Here is a 23,594-nt window from a genome sequence, read left to right on the forward strand (position 1 = left end):
TTTGTCCTAGCTCTTAAATATTTATAAAAGTGCATTGTCTAAGGCTGGGTTCACACACCATTAAATGAAAGCTAAATTTGACTTAAAATATGCCATATTTTTAATCTAATGTGCACTTTAAAGGTCTATGAAAAAGTGGACATCATTACAAACACTGTTAAAAAAAACCTGCTGGTTTAGAAAGTCCAATTATCATCTGGCGGAGAAATCGCTCGATCGATGGCTGATCATTACTTTGTATGGCCAATAAAATTAAGGTTGTTGATAGATCAACACAACAGGGGATGTGCAGCCAACAATGATGCACATATTTGACGACATTGTTAAATGAGCCTTAGAATGTAGTCAGTAATGGGCCCCTAGCCATGGCCTACCATTAAATCCCATCATGTTTCATGTATCATGTTTCAGTTGGAGTTTCTGTGTTTTATGATATGGTTTGTTGACTCCATGTTAGCAAAAAAGAGTCCTAAGTGATACAGATATATAAACACTGTAAAAATCCATAAAGTGCTGCATAAGTACAAGCAGCTAGTTTAAGTAATAAGCTTACGGTTTGGAAAATATTACTTGTCTTTCTGGATTTAATGGACTGGGACTTGTGTTGTTCCTCAGCAATGAAGCATATACACATGTAGCGTATTTCTTCATTTTTGTTATCAATTGTTACTTGTAAATAATGTTAGTATTTGTCTTATAATTAAATGTATATTCATGAACTTATTACATCTAACTTTGATTTCTCATCATTAGTTTCATAGATAAGCACTCTGACATAGTTTAACCATTGCAGTACAAGATTTGTTTCACACCAAACCATCAAGCCCCCTTCAAATGTACATCTGCATGTTGCTGGATAGAAGCTTCTTTGCACAACTGCAACAATATGTTTTGACAGCATGAAAGCCAGAAGAACATTATGTTCGTTTCAGTGTTTCCATTAACAATATTATCTATAAGTGTAGAAAAGCCGAATTCTTTCCTCTAGTTCCCTTATTATTGAGCTAGACGTATAGAGTCCTGTTCTTTAGCCAGTAAGTCACATTGCCTATTGACACAATGTAATTCATTACATCTATGGAAGTGGATACTGTTACTATGGAAGCAGGGAAAAGGAAAGCAGCGAGAGATGCTTTTAGCTGACCAGTCAACTGGATATTGACCAACTGTCTTTTCATGAGGAAGAAATAGATGGTAGTGAAAAAGCTTGAGTCTAGTTTTCCAAGAAGCTGAACGATTTTCCCAAATCAATACAGCTCATCAGGCTTCAGAACAAAGGCTACGGGGGATGTGACAGTGATTGAGGTGGTGATAGGTTCTTTTGTGTTTAAGAGCAGGCAGACCCAGAGGAAAGCTAAGTCTGTGTTATGCTTTTCATTGCCTTCTCTGTGTGTTTCTTTCAGAGGAGGTCTTCAAAGATCTTAGGGTTTTTTTGTGTGAAGAATGCATAAAGGCAAGTAACCCCCCCCCCCTTTGTATAAAGCCTTGCAGTTCAGCATACTTCATTGGCTACATGCAAGCTTAGCTATCTCCCTGTGCAGAGACTAACATAATGAAGCACAATCATCCGGGCAATAGATATTCCTAAACACCACATTGCCCGCCTTTTCATAAATGCCTATTTGCAAATAATATGGGGAATTATACTGTTTAGCCCCTTTACTGCTTAAGGAGATGTAATTAATAAATGTCGAATAAAGTCCTTCCTCTCCAGCCTCCTACAGTGCAAGCCTATATAAACCAGTAATTTCTAGTCCTTTCAGTGATTTTAATCTGTGCTTAGTACATTAACACCAGAGCAATGTGTCTCAAAGGTTTATGACTGTAGTAGCAGCAGCTCACTAGGGCATAAAGTGTTTCATTATGTTTCTCTTTGTCAGCTCTGCCCTATCTCCTGAGCTCCATTGCAGTACATTATTTGTTCAGATAAAGCCCAATGTTCAGGGTGACTAATCGCAGCACTGTGTTCCAGATGGTTTGATTACAGGATGTGGTTAAAATGACTCTTCAAACATTTGGCTCAGCAGTAGGGCTCTTAAAAATCTCCCTGAAACTGTTTCGAGTCATCTGACGAATATATGTTGTTGTTGTTTTTTTTTTTTTTTTTTTCTTCTTATGCCTCTTTTTACAAATGGTCCAGTGCTTCATATATAAAACTGACTTTATTCCACAAAGCTTTCAAAGCATAGCAAATTTTCCAGACAGTGCCTTATGGTCAGAAAGCTCCACATATTGCCCTATATATTTGTTTTTTGTGGTTTATTCAGCCTATTGTCATTATGATACCTTTGTTATATGTATTTTCTTTTAAACATGAGCACTATAGACATTTGACCTAGTTTTAAAAACCTATAGTTGTACTGCCTTTGCTCCAGCTTGTCTTGGTATGTGTGATCTCAGTTGTTGTGATTTATTGTTTCACAAAGTGCCTTTGAGGGAGGAAAAGGTTAATTTGATGTATTTGCTTGCAAGGTTTACTATTGATCAAAACATTACCCTTCCTCCACTCATAGTTTTCTATGTTTCAAGAATCCAAGATAATGATTTCTTTATGTGATGTAGATGATAATGAGTGAACTGACATCACTGGTAGTTAAAGGAAAGGATGTTTGATGAGGTGTTGGTTCTTTTAATTGCCTTAGATTGTAATTATTTTTAATGTTATGTTTTTGCTACTGTTTATGAATATATTAAACACCTTATGTAGAATCATTTCTTTGATCGCTATACGGATGTAATTAACACTCATAGCCACAGACAATGCATTTAGTATGTTCCTAATATCAATAGAAATGGTGTATGGCAGCGAGTGACTGCCTAGGTTCCAAGGGTTTACTGGAAGAAGCCATATAAGTGGCGGCAGAAGAGTGCTAGTATAATAGGCAGCAGAGTGCTCAGAAGATATTTCACAAGCTGTGATCATTGCTGAGACTGGACATCTGTGACATAGATATGCTTCTACAGTTTTTCACACGTGGGGTCCTTGTGTTATACAATTATCATCATGTCCAACAAGGTCATTAAAGGGTCACCAAGCTTAGAACACAAGTTACTGCAATTTTAGCACCAATATATATATATATATATATATATATATATATATATATATATAAGCAAACAGAGTGGCACAGTGTATAGGCTATAAGACAATGAAGAAAAATGTGGGTGCTCAGCTCGCCCAGACCTTGACCAGAAATGAATTTCCAAAATCCAAAATGTAAGGCACAAAAGCGGCACTCCTGCGTTCCAAAGAATAAGTGATAATTATTCACCCATCCATATGTGCAACGTTTCAACCCTCTTAATGGGGTCTTTTTCAATCATACTTGAAAAAGACCCCATTGAGAGGGTTGAAGCTTTGCACCTATGGATGGGTAAATTAATATCACTATATATATATATATATATATATATATATATATATATATATATAGTAAATTTGAGTAGCGTTATTAGTCCAGTGATGCAGATGCAAATCAAAAAAATGTTGCAGTATCTTGTAATACCTTTTTTATTGGACTAACAGAATTATGTAGAGACAAGCTTTCAGCATTCCTCCCTTTATCAAGTCCAAAGCAAATGGATTTGCTTTGGACTTCATAAAGGGAGGAATCCCGAAAGCTTGTCACTACGAAATTCTATTAAAAAAGGTATTACAAGGTACTGCAACATTTTTTGATTTGCATCTATATAAATATATATTTATTTATTAATTTTTTTCACTAAAATACATCTTGCTTAGCATAGGTCATAGGTTAAATAGAAATGTCCATTATTTCCTCTCTAGACCTTACCCTAATTGCTTTCAATATTGAATAAAAAACTAATGCTGTACATTAACATAAGAGATTAGTGCATCCTGTAAATTCTGTCATGCCTGTGAGGACACCTCATGAACCCCCATATTTCACATCAGAGTAAACACACATCAATTTTAACTCCTCTAATCCTTTGCTTCCTCTGGAGATCCTTCTAGTATTAACTTACTTCACACCAAATATGCATGCTCAGCTAAGTGTATGATGGTAAAGAGTCAGCCAACACTTATAGTATATCTATGGCTAACTTTAGTATTGATTAATCTGTAGTTGATTTATTTTACATGATTTACTTGTTTCTCTCTACTTTTAGGCTGCGTTCACACATCGTAAAATTTGTAAAGAAGAGGGGAGTCAAATAGGAATTAAAAATGGCTGTATTTTGAATGTCATAAGTGCTTTATGAACGTCTATGGAAACGTAGCCTTCAGTGCATACATTTAAAAAATGGGCCGTAATTCCATCCCAGTCCTTCTTGTTACGCCTAGCGCTCCGGGTCCCCGCTCCTCCCCGGAGCGCTCACGGCGTCTTTCTCCCTGCAGCGCTCCGGTCGGTCCCGCTGACCGGGAGCGCCGCACTGTCATGGCCGTTGGGGATGCGATTCGCACAGCGGGACGCGCCCGCTCGCGAATCGCATCCCAGGTCACTTACCCGTCCCGGTCCCCTGCTGTCATGTGCTGGCGCGCGCGGCTCCGCTCTCTAGGGCGCGCGCGCGCCAGCTCTCTGAGACTTAAAGGGCCAGTGCACCAATGATTGGTGCCTGGCCCAATTAGCTTAATTGGTTCCCACCTGTTCCCTGGATATATCTAGTCTCCTCCCTTGCACTCCCTTGCCGGATCTTGTTGCCTTGTGCCAGTGAAAGCGTTTAGTGTGTCCAAAGCCTGTGTACCTGAACTTCTGCTACCCATCCTGACTACGAACCTTGCCGCCTGCCCCCGACCTTCTGCTACGTCTGACCTTGCCTCTGCCTAGTCCTTCTGTCCCACGCCTTCTCAGCAGTCAGCGAGGTAGAGCCGTTGCTAGTGGATACGACCTGGTTGCTACTGCCGCAGCAAGACCATCCCGCTTTGCGGCGGGCTCTGGTGAAAACCAGTAGCCTCTTAGAACCGGTCCACTAGCACGGTCCCCGCCAATCCCTCGCTGACACAGAGGATCCACTACCTGCCAGCCGGAATCGTGACAGTAGATCCGGCCATGGATCCCGCTGAGGTGCCGCTGCCAAGTCTCGCTGATCTTCCCACGGTGGTCGCTCAGCAATCGCAGCAGATTGCCCAACAAGGACAGCAGCTGTCGCAGTTGACCGCCATGTTACAGCAACTTCTGCCTCTGCTACAGCAGCAACCATCTCCTCCGCCAGCTCCTGCACCTCCTCCGCAGCGAGTGGCCGCTCCTAGCCTCCGCTTGTCCCTGCCGGACAAATTTGATGGGGACTCCAGACTCTGCCGTGGATTTTTGTCTCAGTGTTCCCTGCATATGGAGATGATGTCGGACTTGTTTCCTTCAGAACGGTCTAAGGTGGCGTTCGTAGTAAGCCTTCTCTCAGGAAAGGCCTTGTCTTGGGCCACACCGCTCTGGGACCGCAATGATCCTGCCACAGCCACAGTCCAGGCCTTCTTCGCTGAACTCCGGAGTGTCTTCGAGGAGCCAGCCCGAGCTTCTTCTGCCGAGACTGCCCTGTTGAACCTGGTCCAGGGTAATTCTTCCGTTGGCGAGTATGCCGTACAATTCCGTACTCTTGCTTCAGAACTATCCTGGAATAACGAGGCTCTCTGCGCGACCTTTAAAAAAGGCCTATCCAGTCGCATCAAGGATGTGCTGGCCGCACGAGAGATTCCTGCCAATCTGCAAGAACTCATCCATCTAGCTACCCGCATCGACATGCGTTTTTCTGAGCGACACCAAGAGCTCCGCCAGGAAAAAGACTTAGATCTCTGGGCACCTCTCCCACAGTATCCGTTGCAATCTACGCCTGGGCCTCCCGCCGAGGAGGCCATGCAAGTGGATAAGTCTCGCCTGACCCAGGAAGAGAGGAATCGCCGCAGGGAAGAAAATCTCTGTCTTTACTGTGCCAGTACCGAGCATTTCTTGGTGGATTGCCCTATCCGTCCTCCACGCCTGGGAAACGCACGCACGCACCCAGCTCACGTGGGTGTGGCGTCTCTTGGTTCCAAGTCTGCTCCTCCACGTCTCACGGTACCCGTGCGGATTTCTTCTTCAGCCAGCTCCTCACTCTCAGCCGTGGCCTGCTTGGACTCCGGTGCCTCAGGAAATTTTATTTTGGAGTCATTTGTTAATAAATTCAGCATCCCGGTGACCCGTCTCGTCAAGCCGCTCTACATTTCCGCGGTCAACGGAGCCAGATTGGACTGCACCGTGCGTTACCGCACTGAGCCCCTCCTCATGTCTATTGGACCCCACCTTGAGAGGATTGAATTTTTCATTCTCCCCAACTGTACCTCTGAGGTTCTCCTCGGTCTGCCTTGGCTCCGGCTTCATTCCCCCACCATTGATTGGACCACCGGGGAGATCAGGAACTGGGACTCTGCCTGCCACAGGAAGTGCCTCTCCCCCCCTCCCAGTCCCGTCAGGCAAGCCTCTGTGCCACCCCATGGCCCCCGTCCTGGTGTCACACTGCCCCGTGCCAGGTCTCGCCCTCTGCCCTCCCTCCCCATTCCCACTCCTGCTGTACTGCCTGCCGTTGAGGAAACCCTCCATTCTTTCCCGGTGTCCTCATCCCAGGGGAGGCAGTTACTGGACAAAGAGAAGGGGAGACCTAAGGGGGGGGGTACTGTTACGCCTAGCGCTCCGGGTCCCCGCTCCTCCCCGGAGCGCTCACGGCGTCTTTCTCCCTGCAGCGCTCCGGTCGGTCCCGCTGACCGGGAGCGCCGCACTGTCATGGCCGTTGGGGATGCGATTCGCACAGCGGGACGCGCCCGCTCGCGAATCGCATCCCAGGTCACTTACCCGTCCCGGTCCCCTGCTGTCATGTGCTGGCGCGCGCGGCTCCGCTCTCTAGGGCGCGCGCGCGCCAGCTCTCTGAGACTTAAAGGGCCAGTGCACCAATGATTGGTGCCTGGCCCAATTAGCTTAATTGGTTCCCACCTGTTCCCTGGATATATCTAGTCTCCTCCCTTGCACTCCCTTGCCGGATCTTGTTGCCTTGTGCCAGTGAAAGCGTTTAGTGTGTCCAAAGCCTGTGTACCTGAACTTCTGCTACCCATCCTGACTACGAACCTTGCCGCCTGCCCCCGACCTTCTGCTACGTCTGACCTTGCCTCTGCCTAGTCCTTCTGTCCCACGCCTTCTCAGCAGTCAGCGAGGTAGAGCCGTTGCTAGTGGATACGACCTGGTTGCTACTGCCGCAGCAAGACCATCCCGCTTTGCGGCGGGCTCTGGTGAAAACCAGTAGCCTCTTAGAACCGGTCCACTAGCACGGTCCCCGCCAATCCCTCGCTGACACAGAGGATCCACTACCTGCCAGCCGGAATCGTGACACTTCTGCATTATGGAACTATTTACTTTTTCTTTTATAGAATGGCCTTGTATTTTTTTTTCTTTATTTTGTACATTTACTAGCCTTTCAGTGAGTCTCAGTCTTAAGTCGAGGCTGTCACTTAACATTGTAAAGATTGTAAACAATAAAGAAAATGAAAATGTGCTTAGGTACAAAACCATTGACATAATATTTGTCTCTTTTGTTGCTGAGGTTTTAGCTTCAGGTCTCAGTCCAACAAGTCACAGAGAACTGTTTGCAGCAAGCAATGACCAATCTCTGGTTTGCTTATGGTGAGAATGTTGAAGCCCTCAGGGAAAAGGAAATAATAAAAGGCTTTTACTAAGGATTTAGTTTAAGTATTTGTGCAAGCTTTCTGTTTTTTATTAGGCTTTGAATACTGTGCTTGTTGTGTCTTTTATGTTCTCTTTTAAAAAATGTTCGGTATACATATGTGCTAGATCAGAGACTTTGCAACACAGCTATCCGGTTTACTCTATGGAGTTCAAAATGCATAAAGGCGTATTGCTGTGCTATAAATATAAAGGGGTTGTTGGTGGTTTAAAGGCACTCTAGGTCCTAAAACAGTCTTGTCTGGAAAACAGCTGTTCTAGATGCAAAATAACTTCATATTTTGATTTGAAACTGTTCTAATTCTACTTGGTCAGTCCTTTAAAAAAAAAAAAAAACATACTATGATTTTCTAACAAGACAAAAGGGAAAAACCTACAGAACAGAGGGAGAACAGAGGAAAGGGACAGCAGCACAATTCTGGCAGTGTAGATCTAGTTGCCTTGTTGGACTGCATTTTGAACCGGAAAAGAAGAATTTTGTACAGTTTTACTATGCAGTTTATCTTTTTAAATTAATTTTAGGTGAGCATGCATGTGCTTTTAACGGGTTAAAGAGGATAAGCCTCTGTCAGATCGCAATGACAATGGTGTATGTTCCTTAAGAACAAAAGGATTGGGCCTGTTGAAATCCCTTTTTCTGTTGAATTTAGTGTCATATGCATTAGATGGTCAACTGGTCTCAAACACATTGGTTGGTTTGGCCAGCAATATTATGTACAGGCAGCTTAAGTTTGCAACATTGCTGTTGTTGACATTAATCTACCTACTTTTTCTTGAATCACACTCTTACATAGTGGATTAGATACCATGATCCAACACAGTTATAAAAACAATTAAAAAAAATAATCTCTTTTGTCTGACCAGTAGAATTGCTATGAGAACATTAGACCTATACCACTTACATGCACGCCAACCGGAAAGCCCACATTTGATATGAATAGAGCCCTACATAGGTGAATATGAAATCTTGTTGGCAAAGCACAGTATATGTAAGGTTTAAAAAAGATTACTGTAGTTTATTTATAAAACACAATGGCCCAGATTTATCAAACTGTGTAAGAGAAAAAATAGAGAGATTTTCCCACAGCAACCAATCACAGCTCAGATTTCACTTTACCAGAGCACATTAGCTGAACTGTGACTGGTTGCTGTGGGAAAATCACTCTTTTTTCTCTCTCACATAATTTGATAAATCTGGGCCAATATTGTTCAAGAGTCTAAGGGCCACAGGTATGAAACTAGGTCAAACAAGAACTAGACATATTGCCCATAAAGGCCTATTGATTGCTATATGTAACAGCTAGTTGTCAAAGATGAGGCCTGTTGTGTTTTTTCCACAAGAAAAAACTTCATGAATCTTCATATTAATACATGAACTTTAAAACAATTGAGCAATTGTTTATACTATTATTGTGCAATGATGCAATGTAATCACTCTTAAGAAGAAACCTAGAGCCCCATTCAGTTTTTGCGTGGGCTTAAATCCCTCTAGGAAAAAATAACTGTTCTTGCTCTTTAGTCTTTATGTGCTAAAAGCAAGAGATTATTTGTGTTTTTTTCTCTTTAAACTATTACTTGGATTGCGCTATTTGACTGTTAAGTGTAAGCAATTATGTGTAATAATAGCAACACTAAAAGGTAGTGTTTTACAGCAGGACATGGCAAAAAATATTTCCTGCTGTCAATTCTATCTTGATTGTGCATACATATATACAGTTTCCTGTGGGTTTTAAACTGAGGTTGCTAAAACCAAAAAGGAAGCAAGCCAACCACAGCTATTAAAACATTTTCAACTGAATCTCTGAATATGCTTCAAAACTGACAAAATACACAAACTCAATAGAATTTTCTTTCCCTGTGTAGGTGTATTGGTTGTGAATGTCACATGGCGGAATAAGACATACGTTGGTACTTTACTGGATTGTACAAAGCATGACTGGGCTCCTCCAAGGTAAGCTACTGACTGTGAATAAAGCCTTCTAGTTGTAAACTCTGCTAAGTGTATTTTATTTTTTTATTGCTGTACATGTTTTAAACAAAATAAATGAAAATATTTCTAAATGAGGATTTGTATTTATAGGTTTTGTGATTCTCCAACAAGTGACCTTGAAATGCGTGGAGGTCGTGGCAGAGGGAAAAGGGCAAGATCAGCAGCAACAGCAACAGCATCTGCCCCAGGCAGCGAAACAAATTTTACAGAAGTGAGAGGACTTCAAAATAAAAGTAGAGGTGGGGCTAACGGGAAAGGAAGGCGTGGAAGTATTAATACAAGTGGACGTCGGACACCCCCAAATTGTGCCATAGAGGATATCAAAGCAAGCCCTTCTCCGGCTGGTAAAAGGAAAAATAGGCCTTCAATAGAGTTAGATCTGAATTCCAGTTCAGAGGACAATAAATCAGGGAAGAGGGTTCGAACTAACTCTCGTAGTATGCCAACTACCCCACAGGGGAAAAATGATTCTTTTTTGGACCAAGGTTGCTCTTCTCCAGTTTTAATAGACTGTCCACATCCTAATTGCAACAAAAAGTACAAGCACATAAACGGTCTTCGGTATCACCAGGCACACGCACACTTGGATTCAGACAACAAACTGGATTTTGAACAAGACAGCGAGGATAAAGTTTCAGACTGCGAGGAAGCACTAAGTAATGTGGCACTTGAATGCAATGAATCAAGCACAAGTATGGATCAATTGAAAGCCCCCATGTCTCCTGGTTCACAAAGTGCTCCTGGTACACCAAAGGGCAAAAGAGAGTTGGCAAACAATTGCACCAATCAAATTAATAATACAAAAACTGTCAAAAATTCTGGAAAGAAGAAAGGCTTAAATGTTGAACTTAATAACCTTCCTATCATTTCAAACATGTCAGTTACACTGGACAATTGTGCATTAGATGGCAGTCTTACTGTAGAAATGCCAAAACTGGAAGCAGAAGGAATAATTGATAAGAAAAACGAAAAGAACAAAAAATCGAATAACTGCAAGGTTGATAAAAATCTTTCAAAGCTTAAAACCACTCGGCCAATTGCTCCAGCTCCAGCTCCCACACCTCCTCAATTAATAGCAATTCCTAGCGCAGCATTTACAAACACTACAACAGGCACAATACCTGGATTACCCTCTTTAACAACTGCTGTTGGCCAGGCAACACCAAAGAGCCCCCCATTAAAACCAATTCAACCAAAGCCGACAATTATGGGAGAGCCAAGCAGTGTAAATCCTTCCCTTACATCACTCAAGGACAAAAAGAAAAAGGAAAAAAGAAAATTAAAGGAGAAGGAAAGTAAAGATGCACTAAGTCCTCAAGAAGAAGTTTGTAAAGTAGAGGATTTAAAAGGATCTGCTAAGGATTTATCTGGACATTTTTTAAAAGAGCATATTAATAAGAGTGAATCACTTATTAATGGACTGATGGATACTACAGAGAGCCGAATGGCTAGTATTAAAGCTGAAGCAGATAAGGTGTATACATTTACTGACAATGCACCAAGCCCATCTATAGGAAGTGCCTCTAGGGTTGAGTGTAGCACTGTGATTAATGGACAATCTACTATTTCACCATTGAATGTCTTGACACAGAATGGTGGAGATAGTTCTACTACAAAGACAAACAGTCCAGCATACTCGGATATTTCAGATGCTGCTGACGATGGAGGCTTTGACAGTAGGTCAGAAGGCATGAGGTCAAAGACTAGCTCTCCTGCAGATATTTTGTGTAATAAAGACAATGTTGTTAAGGGTCACTCTACACCCATTTCACAATCATCTCAAGTAAAGGAGTCACACTCTCCATACTACCATGGCTATGACCCTTACTATTCACCATCTTATGTGCACTCGGGACAGGCCAACACTCCAGTCAATGGAAATGTAAGCTCTACACAGGAAGGAAAAAGGAAAAAAGAATCAGAGGAAGAAATAGAAAAGAAAGAGAAGAGTGAAATCTTAGATGCTAAAAAAGCTGAAGTGAGCTCCAATAATTTGCCACCTCAACATCAATCTGTTATTACACAACGGCATCCTGCACTAGCCCAATCACTTTATTATGGACAATATGCATATGGTCTGTACATGGACCAAAAGTCTCTGATTGCATCTAATCCAGCCTATAGGCAACAGTATGAAAAATATTATGAGGACCAGAGAATGGCTGAGCAAAAAATGACACAAACAGGAAGGGAATGTGAGAGAAAACCTGAAAATTCACCTAAGGAGCTGGTTAAAGAGGATGTAAAGCTAAAGAATATACCATCGGCTACAATTTCAAAAGCACCTTCTACTCCAGAACACGCTAAGATTAATACAAAAATGTCCATTCCCAATACAATGGAAGAGCCTGTGAAAACTCAGATCCTACCGAATCATCAGCAGGTTCAGTGTGATAGCTTCAAGGCAAAACAAATGGAGAACCACCAGCTTATAAAAGAGGCAGTGGAAATGAAATCTGTTATGGACTCTATGAAACAAACTGGAGTGGATCCAACTGTAAGGTTTAAACAGGTAAGAGATCAAAGTAAAATCAGTTATTTGGTAGCTATGATATGAAACGTTTATTCCCTGTTTGAATTTACTATTTATTTTCTATAGAATGCAGGTTAGATATCAATGTTCTGTGGACTTCTACACATAGTAAGAGAAAGTGTAACATAAAGCATAACTCTCTCAATCTAGAATGCTCATTCATTATATGTATCCAGTTATACCTAACTTGTAAAACCTAATGAAAAACATTTTGGGCAGGAGTGTAATGTGTTCTTTGAGCAGGATGAGTAATGATGTATTGCTTAATGGTATCTACACAAGATTTATGTCTTTGCTTAATTTAAAGAGTTGTCTAGATTTGCTTTGCTATGTAGCCTGGAGATAACCTATTGTCTTCCATAGAAGAACATTCTAGGCATATTCTATGGCATGTGCAGAATTCAATTTGTAGGGAGTGAGAGGAGATGAGCTGTGGCCATCAACTATGATCAGTGGTGGATCCAGAGGGTATTTACATAAAAGTGTGAATGACCTTTAACATGAGTGATGAACAAACTGACTATGGCCCCATGTGAAAGACCCAGTCATCTGTCCACAAGTCATCTGTCCTTTGTAAACATGTGGCCGACAATTAAGTAAATTAAGTGAACAGTGCTGTATATCGTAATTTTTTTTTAATATAGCTATTGAAAGAACCAGCAAAAAATGTGTTTAACATCAAAACATATTTAAACAATAGTTCATTTTCTAATAAAACATTTCCTCTAAGCATATCTTCTTTTTTTTCAAGGAGTCTGATTCCCGATCATGGCATCATTACATTTACCAGTCAAAGTATCTTGAGCAGCAAAAAGCTGAGGAAATAGAACGAGAGAAAAAAATAAAAGAGGAAAACATAAAGACTCCTCATAAAGAAACTGTAATACCAGTTCCATTACAAGTCACAAAAGAGGAGGCCAAAGAGGTCAAGCGCCAAGATACTCAGTTAGTAGAAGATAACAAGAATAAAAATGATGATCGGAAAACTCCTGTAAATTGGAAGGATTCAAGAAATGCAAGAGTTGCTGTATCATCACCTATGAGTCAGCAGCATCAGTCTTATATTCAATATTTGCATGCCTACCCATATACACAGATGTATGACCCGAATCATCCAGCCTATCGTGCAGTGTCTCCAGTTTTAATGCATGGTTATCCAGGTGAGTCTTGTTTCTGCCTATACATGTATAACAAAAATGAAGCTAATTGTTTTAGTCATATTACAGAAATAATGGACTTTTGTTGTACTCTTCTGTAGGAGAATTATTTATGTTTTCTGATACTTTCTTTTATAGTACACTTTAATATGAACGTTATAAGTATAACTCAAATACTCAAAGCAATGAACAGTAGCAAACGATTAAAAAAAAGTAAAGTTCTACTTATCCACTATTAAAAGATCCAAGCCTGCAAATCAAGCTTTTATTTAATTGTCTGTCATATGCATGAACAGCAGAAGATGTTCTAAATTGTCTTTCAATAGCCTAAAAAGAAATGCCTAGTTCTCTCATGTGTTTCTACTTTATAGTATTGGTCATCCAGACATTCTTGTCCTTTTTTTAAAATATGAAGACAAAAATTGTCAGACATTTAGAATATTGTGATTGTATATGTATCACGTACGATTGGCATTGTTTGCAGTATCCAACATAAAATAAAATGTGATTAATGTCAAATTTTAAATATGTCAAAAAGTTCATACAACCTTAAATCATATTATTTCCGTCAATTAATAATTACGCATTTTTGTTAACTTTTTTGTGCACAGGAGCATACCTTTCTCCAGGCTTTCCTCACTACAATGTTTATGGGAAGGTGTCAGGAAGAGATGAACCTGAGAAAGCCAGCACCAGCCCCAGCATTAACTCCAAATCATCTTCTGAATCTAAAGCACTAGATTTACTGCAGCAGCACGCAAATCAGTATCGCACCAAGTCCCCAGCGGTAAGTCCTTTTTCTCTGTTCATTTGTTGACAATCTTTATCAATGGTATATATTATTTATGTTAATATAATCTACAAATATTTAAATCTAGATATTTGTTTTGAATGGATTTTTTGTTCAAAGAGTAAAATTATTGGAAATCTCTGTGTATTTGAGAATTGGCAAAAAGATTTATTTATCAACATTTTTAAATTATAAAATTGTAAACATTGGTTAAAAGTTTTCAGTTCATTGACTTTAAGTCTTCAAAAGTCTCTCATTCATACGTTGTGTGATCACCACAACATATATAATTTCTTAAATGGTAATTTACCAAAATTGTAATCTATTTAGTCATATGTACTACATTCTTATTTACTCTAACAGAGCAGACAATTTAATATTTTAATATGAATAAACAGTGATCAACATTGTCGTCTGAGCTTTTTCCCTTAAGATACTATTTAGACAGAATGACAGTTGTTGAAAACTCTATTGTCCCCATATCAGTGTGTGGGCAGATTCATATTATGCAAAAGAAAATATAAATCACTTTTTGTTGGAAATCTGTTTTGATGGCCAAGTTTATAGTAGACTGAGTGTCACATAGTATTTGAAGAATTCATAAGAATTTATAAATGGGATGATCTCAATGTATATTAACAGATTATTTCATGTTAACCAATGGCAGAAATAGTTTTTTAAACACTGTATTTCTATGGGATTGATCTGTCATGGTAATATGGTATACTTAAATGTTCTTTTGCTTATACAGCTGGCAGAAAAAGCTTCTACTGAAAGAGAACGAGAGAGTGAGAGAGAAAGGGACCGACATTCTCCTTTTAACCAACGGCATCTCCATACACATCATCACACACATGTTGGCATGGGATATCCCCTGATACCTGGGCAGTATGATCCATTTCAAGGTTGGTGTCCATTTATTTTCTAAATTTGTGGTCCTTCACAAATCAGTTTAATTTATTATAAGTGGTTTCCAATTGTTTCTGGTTCTGTCTTACCAGTGTTCAAAAAAATCTCACTGTAAAACACCATCCATATCTAATTGTGTGTATGTTGCCAATAGTGCACGAAGCAGAGTAAATTGCCTTTTGAGCTCGAAAGGCATTTGTGTTACCTTGCCTGAGATTGCATTTGTATTACCTTGCCTATGAATTTTTTTCGATTGTTTTAAGCCACAATATAGTTATTTCTTCTCTATTCAAACATAATACTCCACATTATGGCACAGGCTGCTCAAGACATTAAAGGACTATTTTACAAAATACTTAGTACTCTGCATACACAAAATAAGAGAAATTTTAAAAATGAAATTGTCCCCCAGATGCATAGACATTTCAAAAAGTGCTTTCTTAAACAAAAGACTTTATTTTTTTCCGATGAAATACCATATTATAGCCATGTTATCAAACAACGTGCATAACCCCATTTTTCACATTTGATTGTCATGGCTTTAACCTAGTCAAACAGTCATTTAACCTAGCCAAAAACAAAGTTTTCCAAAGCCCCCCAGCCTCATTTTACACATGTCTGTACTTTATTCCTGTTAAGGGTGTTACTATTCTATATGTTAAAAAAAAAGGGACAGAGTTTGTGATGCATGTGCACTGCATTCAAGTGAATGTTCTCACATGGGGCTTTTCCTCTAGGGTTGACCTCTGCTACCCTTGTTGCCACTCAGCAAGTGGCTGCTCAGGCATCTGCATCCGGTATGTTTCCTACACAAAGAAGGTAAATAGAGTGTATCCTAATAAACAACGTTGTGTGTGTATCATATATATATATATATATATATATATATATATATATATACATATATATATATACATATCTATCTATCTATATATATATATATATATATATATATATATATTGTACACACTCACTTATTCATACATGAACCTACAGACTTATGAGTGGTGGAACTTTTCAGTATTGGGAATTTGACAGGTAAATTAATAAAATCCAATTTTCATCTGTCTGCTCATTTATTCTATCTTTTCATTGCCAATTGGAGGCATTCAGACATCGCGGAGATGCTAATGAGCACATTTTGATTTGATTTCTTCTTCCTTTTTAGGAATGTCAATGTACGATTTATCTAGTGGCAGCGAGCTTTGTAAAGTAAAATATAGCCAGTGATCCCTGTCAAGGACATCTTTTTATCCTAGTCCACATCTTGCCTTATAATAAATTAAGGCCTTTCTAAAGCAAACCTTACATAATTTGAGTTTCCTTGGAAACTGAAACCATTTATGAAGCTGTAATTTGAGCTACTGTTATAAGAAATGCTTAAAAGTTCCCTATGTGTAGTTTGTACTCATTTGATGTAATGCATCTGTATATACTGTTTCTGTGATAAGTAGGTTACCCACAACTGTAATTTATGATCATCATCTAGTCATAAAAGATTAGCTAATATTTTGCCTGAAAGAAAGCAAAAAGAACAGCAGACTGACTATTTAATACAGTATTGATAACTTTTATCATAAACTCAGTACCAATGCACCTCTTAAAGGAGATATATCATGCCAAAAAGCTCCTGTGGATAGATAATTTTTAGATCAAGGGGGTCCGACCACTGTGACCCCCACAATCTCCTGCACAGGGCTGTGGCTCTCCCTGGGAATGCAGAGTAATGACCCCTGCACGAAGCGACAGCCAACACCCCCTCCATATATATCTCCATGGGAGAGCCATTAAACTATCTTAGGCTCTCTCATAGACATATATGGAGGGGGTGTGCCAGCCGAAGGTTTGTGTGGGGGTTGTGATGCTGCATTCCCAGGGAGATACAGGCCCCATACAGGGGGGCAAAATATGAGGGCCCCATGGACTTACTGACAGGTTTTTTTTCTGCTTCTCAAGCTAACTAATCTACCAATCTATGTCTACAGACAACATAAAAAACAATGCTCGAGGTACTGTATATACTTGAGTATAAGCCGAGTTTTTCAGCACGATTTTTTGTGCTGAAAACGCCCCCTCGTTTTATACTCGAGTGAACTCTTCGCCTGTCAATCCCTTCATCAGTGGTCTTCAACCTGCGAACCTCCAGATGTTGCAAAACTACAACTCCCAGCAAGCCCGGACAGCCATTGGCTTTCAGGGCATGCTGGGTGTTGTAGTTTTGAAACCTCTGGAGGTCCGCAGGTTGAAGACCACTGCGGCCTTCGTCATCATCCAGCCCCCCCCCCCTTTTGTTTTGTACTCACCTCCTCTCGGAGGGAAGTTAGGGTGAGCTGGTCCGGGCCATCTATGCAGCAGGGACCGTCCGGTGGGGAGGATTAGTCATTGTGGGCTGTCCATTTTCACCGGGGGGGCCTCTTCTCCGTGCTTCGGGCCCGGCCCCAGAGTAGTGATGTTGACTTGACGACGTTGCACAGGGACGTTCATGCGCAACGTCCCTGTGCGTCGTCGTCAAGGAAACATCACTGGGTCCGGGTGAAAAGGCCCCCTGGGAAAAATGGACAGCCCGCAACGACTAACCATCCCCACCGGAAGGTCCCTGCAGCATAGATGGCCCGGACCAGCTCACCCTAACTTCCCGCCGAGGGGAGGTGAGTACAAAACAAAGGGGGGGGGGGGGGGCTGGATGATGACGAAGGCTGCAGTGGTCTTCAACCTGCAGACCTCCAGAGGTTTCAAAACTACAACACCCAGCATGCCCGGAGAGCCGATGGCTGTCCAGGCATGCTGGGAGTTGTAGTTTTGCAACATCTGGAGGTCCACAGGTTGAAGACCACTGATGAAGGGATTGACAGGCGGTGATGATAAAGGGGGGAGGGATGATGACGAAGGCCGCAGTGGTCTTAAACCTGGGGACCTCCAGAGGTTTCAAAACTACAACTCCCAGCATGCCTGGACAGCCGATGGCTGTCCTGGCTTGCTGGGAGTTGTAGTTTTGCAACATCTGGAGGTCCGCAGGTTGAAGACCACTGATGAAGGGTGGTGATGATGACGGGGGTCTGGATGATTACATAGGGGTGTGATGTATTTCCCGCCTTAGGCTTATAGGGGGTATTTTGGGGTAAAATGAGGGGCCTCGGCTTATATTCGGGTCGGCTTATACTCGAGTATATACAGTATGTTTCTAGTGTAAACAGTAATGGTCAGCTGGTATAAATGCAAAAATTTGTGTTTTCTCTATAGGAAACCCTTAAATCATGATCTATTTGAGGTGCTTCTGGACTGGAGTTAAGAAACTCCATTTCATATTAAAGATATAACCCCAAATGCATTGATTACAAACAGTTAAATAATAACATAAAATAAAAATGCAATAGATGGGCACATAGGTTGTGGTTAAAAATACTGATTAAAATACTAACCTAAAGGCCAAAATGTGAGAACATAGCTTAAGGGTACATTCAGACAAGTGGATCCACAGCAGATTTTACGCTGCAGATCCACTCCTGAAGGACCCCTACAGGGTGCCTTTAGATGTGCCTTCTTGGAGTGGCAATACGCCGCTACGAGCAGACACACTGCTGCGATGTGCGAGTTGCCGCGCATGCGTTGTGTACTCGCACACATCGCGGCTCCCCTGCTTCCTGAGCTAGGCCGAGAGCAGCAGCGATGTGTGAGTATACTGCGCATGCACAAGGTGACTCGCACATCGCAGTGTGTCTGCTCGTATCGGCAGATTGCCGCTCCGAGCAGGCACCTGTAAAGGCAGCATACAGTGGTCCTTCAGCTGCAGATCCACAGTGTAATACGCACTCAGGATCCACTCGTGGGAATGTACCCTAAGACTGTCTAGTCTAAATTTACAAAAATAATTAGACAGTTTTAGTAAATCTGGGCTATAATGTATAGTGCAGAAAAAGGGACCCAATTGAAGCCTTAAAGCCATTAGTTACACTATTTTACTTACTTAAATAAGAAATGTCTCTACTTTACATCCTTTTAGTTAAATGTCAAGCTGAAACCTTTCTCTGCTGTTTGATCTTGAACAGTCTTAGGGGGGACATTTATCAAAGCATTTAGTATGTGTTTTTTGCTTATTGTCGCAAAAAAAAGTCACAAATGGGACATCTCTATTTTTTTGTGCGGCTTTGTGATGTGCCCTAAGCAAAAAAAAAAAAAGAAAGAAACTTGCTTACCAAAGCAAAAAGTGATTTTTGACTTGCAGTGTTCAGAGATTTATTAACTGTGAAAGTTGCAAAAAAGTTGTATTGCATGAAAAAAAACTACTAAATTTACATGGAGCAGAAAAGGCCACCACCAAAGCAAAAAAAAAAAAAATTGCTTATGTGAAAGAAATTTATTAACCAGTAGATAATTAAGTTGCACATAAGCAAAAAAAATTGTAAGGAGAAATTTACAAAAAAAAAGGAATATAAACAAACATTGATAAATGTCCCCCTTGGATTTTCGTCACATGCATTTACAAGACCAGTAGGTTACATTACACAGATTTTGTATCTAAGATGGGAACTATTTCCACAATGAAACCTTATAAGTCTGAAGTTATCACTGAGTAAAGGGCACCCAAGAGACAGCAGTGAATGTACTTCTAAACCTTTACATAAATGATGTTTATTTAGATGGAAGGCAAAGAAATGATGTGCTGCCAGTGTGAATATTAAGAGATCAAGTGATATTGAATGTATTGTCTGCAAGACATGTATAGTAAACCCATCTTTTCTTTCTCTTTTTTTTTCAGGGAATGAATACATTGAAAATGTACATTAAATCATGTGACTGGATCACATGGAAGAGCAATTTATTACAGACATCAGTTCCATGGTGTTGATATAAGAATGCCTAAGTGGCAGGCAAAAAAAAATATTTCATTTTTTTCTTCATTTCTTTCTTTTTGTAAATTTCAGATTTTTCTTTTTATAACAGAGTAACATGTTACTGTAATTAGATGTTTGTGGGTGAGATATATATACATATATATATATATATATACATATATATATATATATATATACATATATATATATATATATATATATATATATGGTCCTGCTCACAATCTTGTTTTGTATATTAACATGCACACAAATAAATATAAATATATAAATATATATTCTTTAAATTTTTTTGTATCAGTAACCAGGCTCGCACATGTGTAGGGTCTGCTGCTAAACTGCACACCAACCAGTAAAATGTATTTGTCATGTTGAATAGTGTTTACTACAAATGGCTGTCAATTATTTTTCCTTATAATGTAAATAATGTTATGTATCCATGTGCCTGAAATTTGCAGAAACTAATCATATTGGCCATAGGCTGTAAGAAGCAGGCTGTAATGACGATACTTTGGTACAATGTAGATGTCTATTTGGTGGCTCCCTTTAAGATGCATCAGTGTAAAATGTTACTGTAATAATTGTTTTATTGTAATTGTGTATTGTGAAAATATACATATGGAAGGCATGGGGTTGCCAGTACCACAATTAAAGTAAATACAAGGGTTGTACATAATGTATAAATTAAAATAAGTAAATAATGAACATCTGTGAATAATAAAATGTCTCTTTTAATCTTGAATGACAAATAACCTGAAAACCTGCATACCACAAGACATCTGTGATTGTTCTATTACTTGAATAGTCCTGCAGTCTTTTTTAATGTTTACAATTATCCAGTTTTAGAAAAGAGAATATAATGCCATTGCCTGGTTACTTGTTTTATGCTGTAATCTAGTTTATTTTATGTAAAATGTATATTGAATGCTTTCTTTTTATACCTGCCTTAAATAATTTGGCAATCAGAATAAAAGAAGTTGTTTTTGTAAAGTCTTGTCTATTGTGGTCATGTTCTTGAATGTTTAAAAATTTGTTTCCTCGGAAAATGTTTAAAAACAATAAGATGTACACTGGGTATGGTGCTGGATATACCTCTGGCATTCTTGGCATTCTCTAATAAGCAACATATTATAGATAGATGCATTTGGAACATATTCCCGTTTATGGTTGGTCTGTAAAGGTTGTCCTTCTAGACAAGGAAAATGTAAGTTTTAAACAACATTGAATTGGCAAATTGACTCTTGCCTTGATCGGTGACCTGAACTTCTATTGGTAAGATGAAGAAACTATCTGTAGCCCCACCCTTACTTGAGCATACCCTGCAAATAACATCTTTTATTGTCTATGAACCACAATCCAAAGTATGACCATGAATACAAGAGCGGAGAGACCAGAAAATAACCAACTTGACTTATTTTCGCAACCTCTACAATCCGAGAAACTCAAGTTTATAACTATTGGGAATTTCTAAACTGGCCTTTTCCCCAGAGAAGCTTTTGAAATTATGTTTTCTTTAATATTCTTCTTTCTGATACTTTAAGCAACCAACTCTTCTTTTCCTCTCCCTTCTCTTCCTTACCATTCCCCCTATTTATTACTTTTCCCTTTTCTTTAACCTTATTTCTCTTATCTTTACTAACTCCCAGAATTTAAAGTGTTTCTTCCCCCAGAATACTGGGGTTGGTAATGTGGAAACTAGACATATTGGGGGGGAATATTTAAGACTTGTGTTATTAGAACTCTTTATTTTGCGCCTCATAGAGTGCTAATTGAGCCTAATTTTCAGAAGTGGGATTGGTTTTAAAAAATTTTGGGCAAACAGCACAAATAGCAAATAATTCAACATCAAGTATACCTGATATCAACTGTTACACTTTGTGCACCAGAAAGTGGTGCTAAACTTTTTAAAATAGGGTGTTAATAGCACAAAAAGCCCAACAATGTCCTAACCACGCCCTTTAAAAAAAATTGACTAACGGGGTGCTAAATCTGGTGCTAAATATCTGAATATGTGGTGCTAAAAGTGTGCTAAAGTAAAAAAAAAGTGGCTCTAAATTCTTTAGACATCCCCCATTGACCCTTTTTTTACACCAAAATTAGGAGAACCCCCCCCCCCCAAAGAAATCTAATATGCACAGGTTGCTTAAAGCTAAATGATAATATATAAGATTATTTGTTTCCTTTGCATAGCTAAATAAATAATTATCAATTTCACTGTCAGCCTTGCATGTAGGGATATTTTGTATACAGCAAAATGTTCCCATGGTAGCAAACAAAGCTTTGCTATTTATCCTAATGGGTTCTTCTCCAATGACTCCAATAACTGTGTCTTTGCATGAAGCAATCTTTGTTCTGCTATCCTTGTTGCTGAAAAAACAAATTATACAATACATGAAGGTTAAAGGCATTAAAATGCATTTTTTTTCTGCTGTCTTTAAAAAAAAAAAATATAAGCTTTGCATGCCCATGTTTAAGATGCAATATACAGGGGTAAAACAAATATTGAACACATCACCATTTTTTGCACTAAATGTATGTCACGATGCCGGCTGGCAGGAGGTGGATCCTCTGTGCCAGAGAGGGATTGGCGTGGACCGTGCTAGTGGACCGGTTCTAAGTCACTACTGGTTTTCACCAGAGCCCGCCGCAAAGCGGGATGGTCTTGCTGCGGCGGTAGTGACCAGGTCGTATCCACTAGCAACGGCTCACCTCTCTGACTGCTGCTGATAGGCGAGGTACAAGGGAGTAGACAGAAGCAAGGTCGGACGTAGCAGAAGGTCGGGGGCAGGCGGCAAGGTTCGTAGTCAGGGTGGATAGCAGAAGTTCTGGTACACAGGCTTTAGACACACAAAACGCTTTCACTAGGCACAAGGGCAACAAGATCCGGCAAGGAAGTGCATGGGAGGAGGTTAGATATAGTCAGGGACCAGGTGGAAGCCAATTAAGCTGATTGGGCCAGGCACCAATCATTGGTGCACTGGCCCTTTAAGTCTCAGGGAGCTGGCGCGCGCGCGCCCTAGAGAGCGGAGCCGCGCGCGCCAGCACATGACAGCAGGGGACGGGAACGGGTAAGTGACCTGGGATGCGATTCGCGAGTGGGCGCGTCCCGCTGTGCGAATCGCATCCCCAACGGCCATGACAGTGCAGCGCTCCCGGTCAGCGGGACTGACCGGGGAGCTGCAGGGAGAAAGACGCCGTGAGCGCTCCGGGGAGGAGCGGGGACCCGGAGCGCTAGGCGTAACAATGTATTTCCAAAGGTGATATTAACATGATGTTATTAACAAATTGATGATAGTGACTGATATTTTTTAAATACTTTGTACAAAAGCCTTTGTTAATAACCCCTTAAGGACCGGGCCATTTTTCATTTTTGCCCTTTCTTACCTCCTCACCTTCTAAAAATCATAATGCTGTCAATTTTCCCCCTACAGATTGATATTAGGGCTTGTTTTTTTGTGCCACCAATTGTACTTTGTAATACCATCAATCATTTTACCACAAAATCTATGGCTAAACCAGATAAAATATATTTGTGGGGCAAAATTGATAGAAAACGCCAATTTGTAACTTTTGGGAGCTTCCAATTCTACGCAGTGCACTTTTTGGTAAAAATGACACCTAATCTTTATTCTGAAGAACCCTGTGGGGTCTTTGACTTATATACATACCTGCAGTCCGGCGCCCCGTCTCTCTGAGGATCC

At 40.2% G+C, this 23,594-nt stretch overlaps 1 protein-coding gene across 4 annotated transcripts in view; it reads left to right on the forward strand.

Moving 5' to 3' along the window:
• The window catches only part of ZNF608 (zinc finger protein 608), a 75,068-nt gene extending 55,024 nt beyond the window's left edge, over positions 1-20,044 (forward strand). For 2 of the 4 annotated variants that reach the window (XM_056537333.1, XM_056537332.1), the window contains 7 exons: positions 9,528-9,615; positions 9,745-12,166; positions 12,939-13,347; positions 13,956-14,131; positions 14,886-15,039; positions 15,781-15,862; positions 19,800-20,041. In XM_056537333.1, coding sequence (XP_056393308.1) covers positions 9,528-9,615; positions 9,745-12,166; positions 12,939-13,347; positions 13,956-14,131; positions 14,886-15,039; positions 15,781-15,862; positions 19,800-19,806 — 3,338 coding nt within the window. In that variant the 3' untranslated portion in view covers positions 19,807-20,041. Of the gene's footprint in view, positions 1-9,527; positions 9,616-9,744; positions 12,167-12,938; positions 13,348-13,955; positions 14,132-14,885; positions 15,040-15,780; positions 15,867-19,799 lie in introns of those variants that run through there. The other 2 variants (XM_056537335.1, XM_056537334.1) reach the window with 2 other exon arrangements.
• Positions 20,045-23,594: the final 3,550 nt, after the last annotated feature.

Source organism: Hyla sarda, chromosome 1, assembly GCF_029499605.1.
Source record: "Hyla sarda isolate aHylSar1 chromosome 1, aHylSar1.hap1, whole genome shotgun sequence".
In the NCBI taxonomy this organism is placed as follows: Eukaryota; Metazoa; Chordata; class Amphibia; order Anura; family Hylidae; genus Hyla; species Hyla sarda.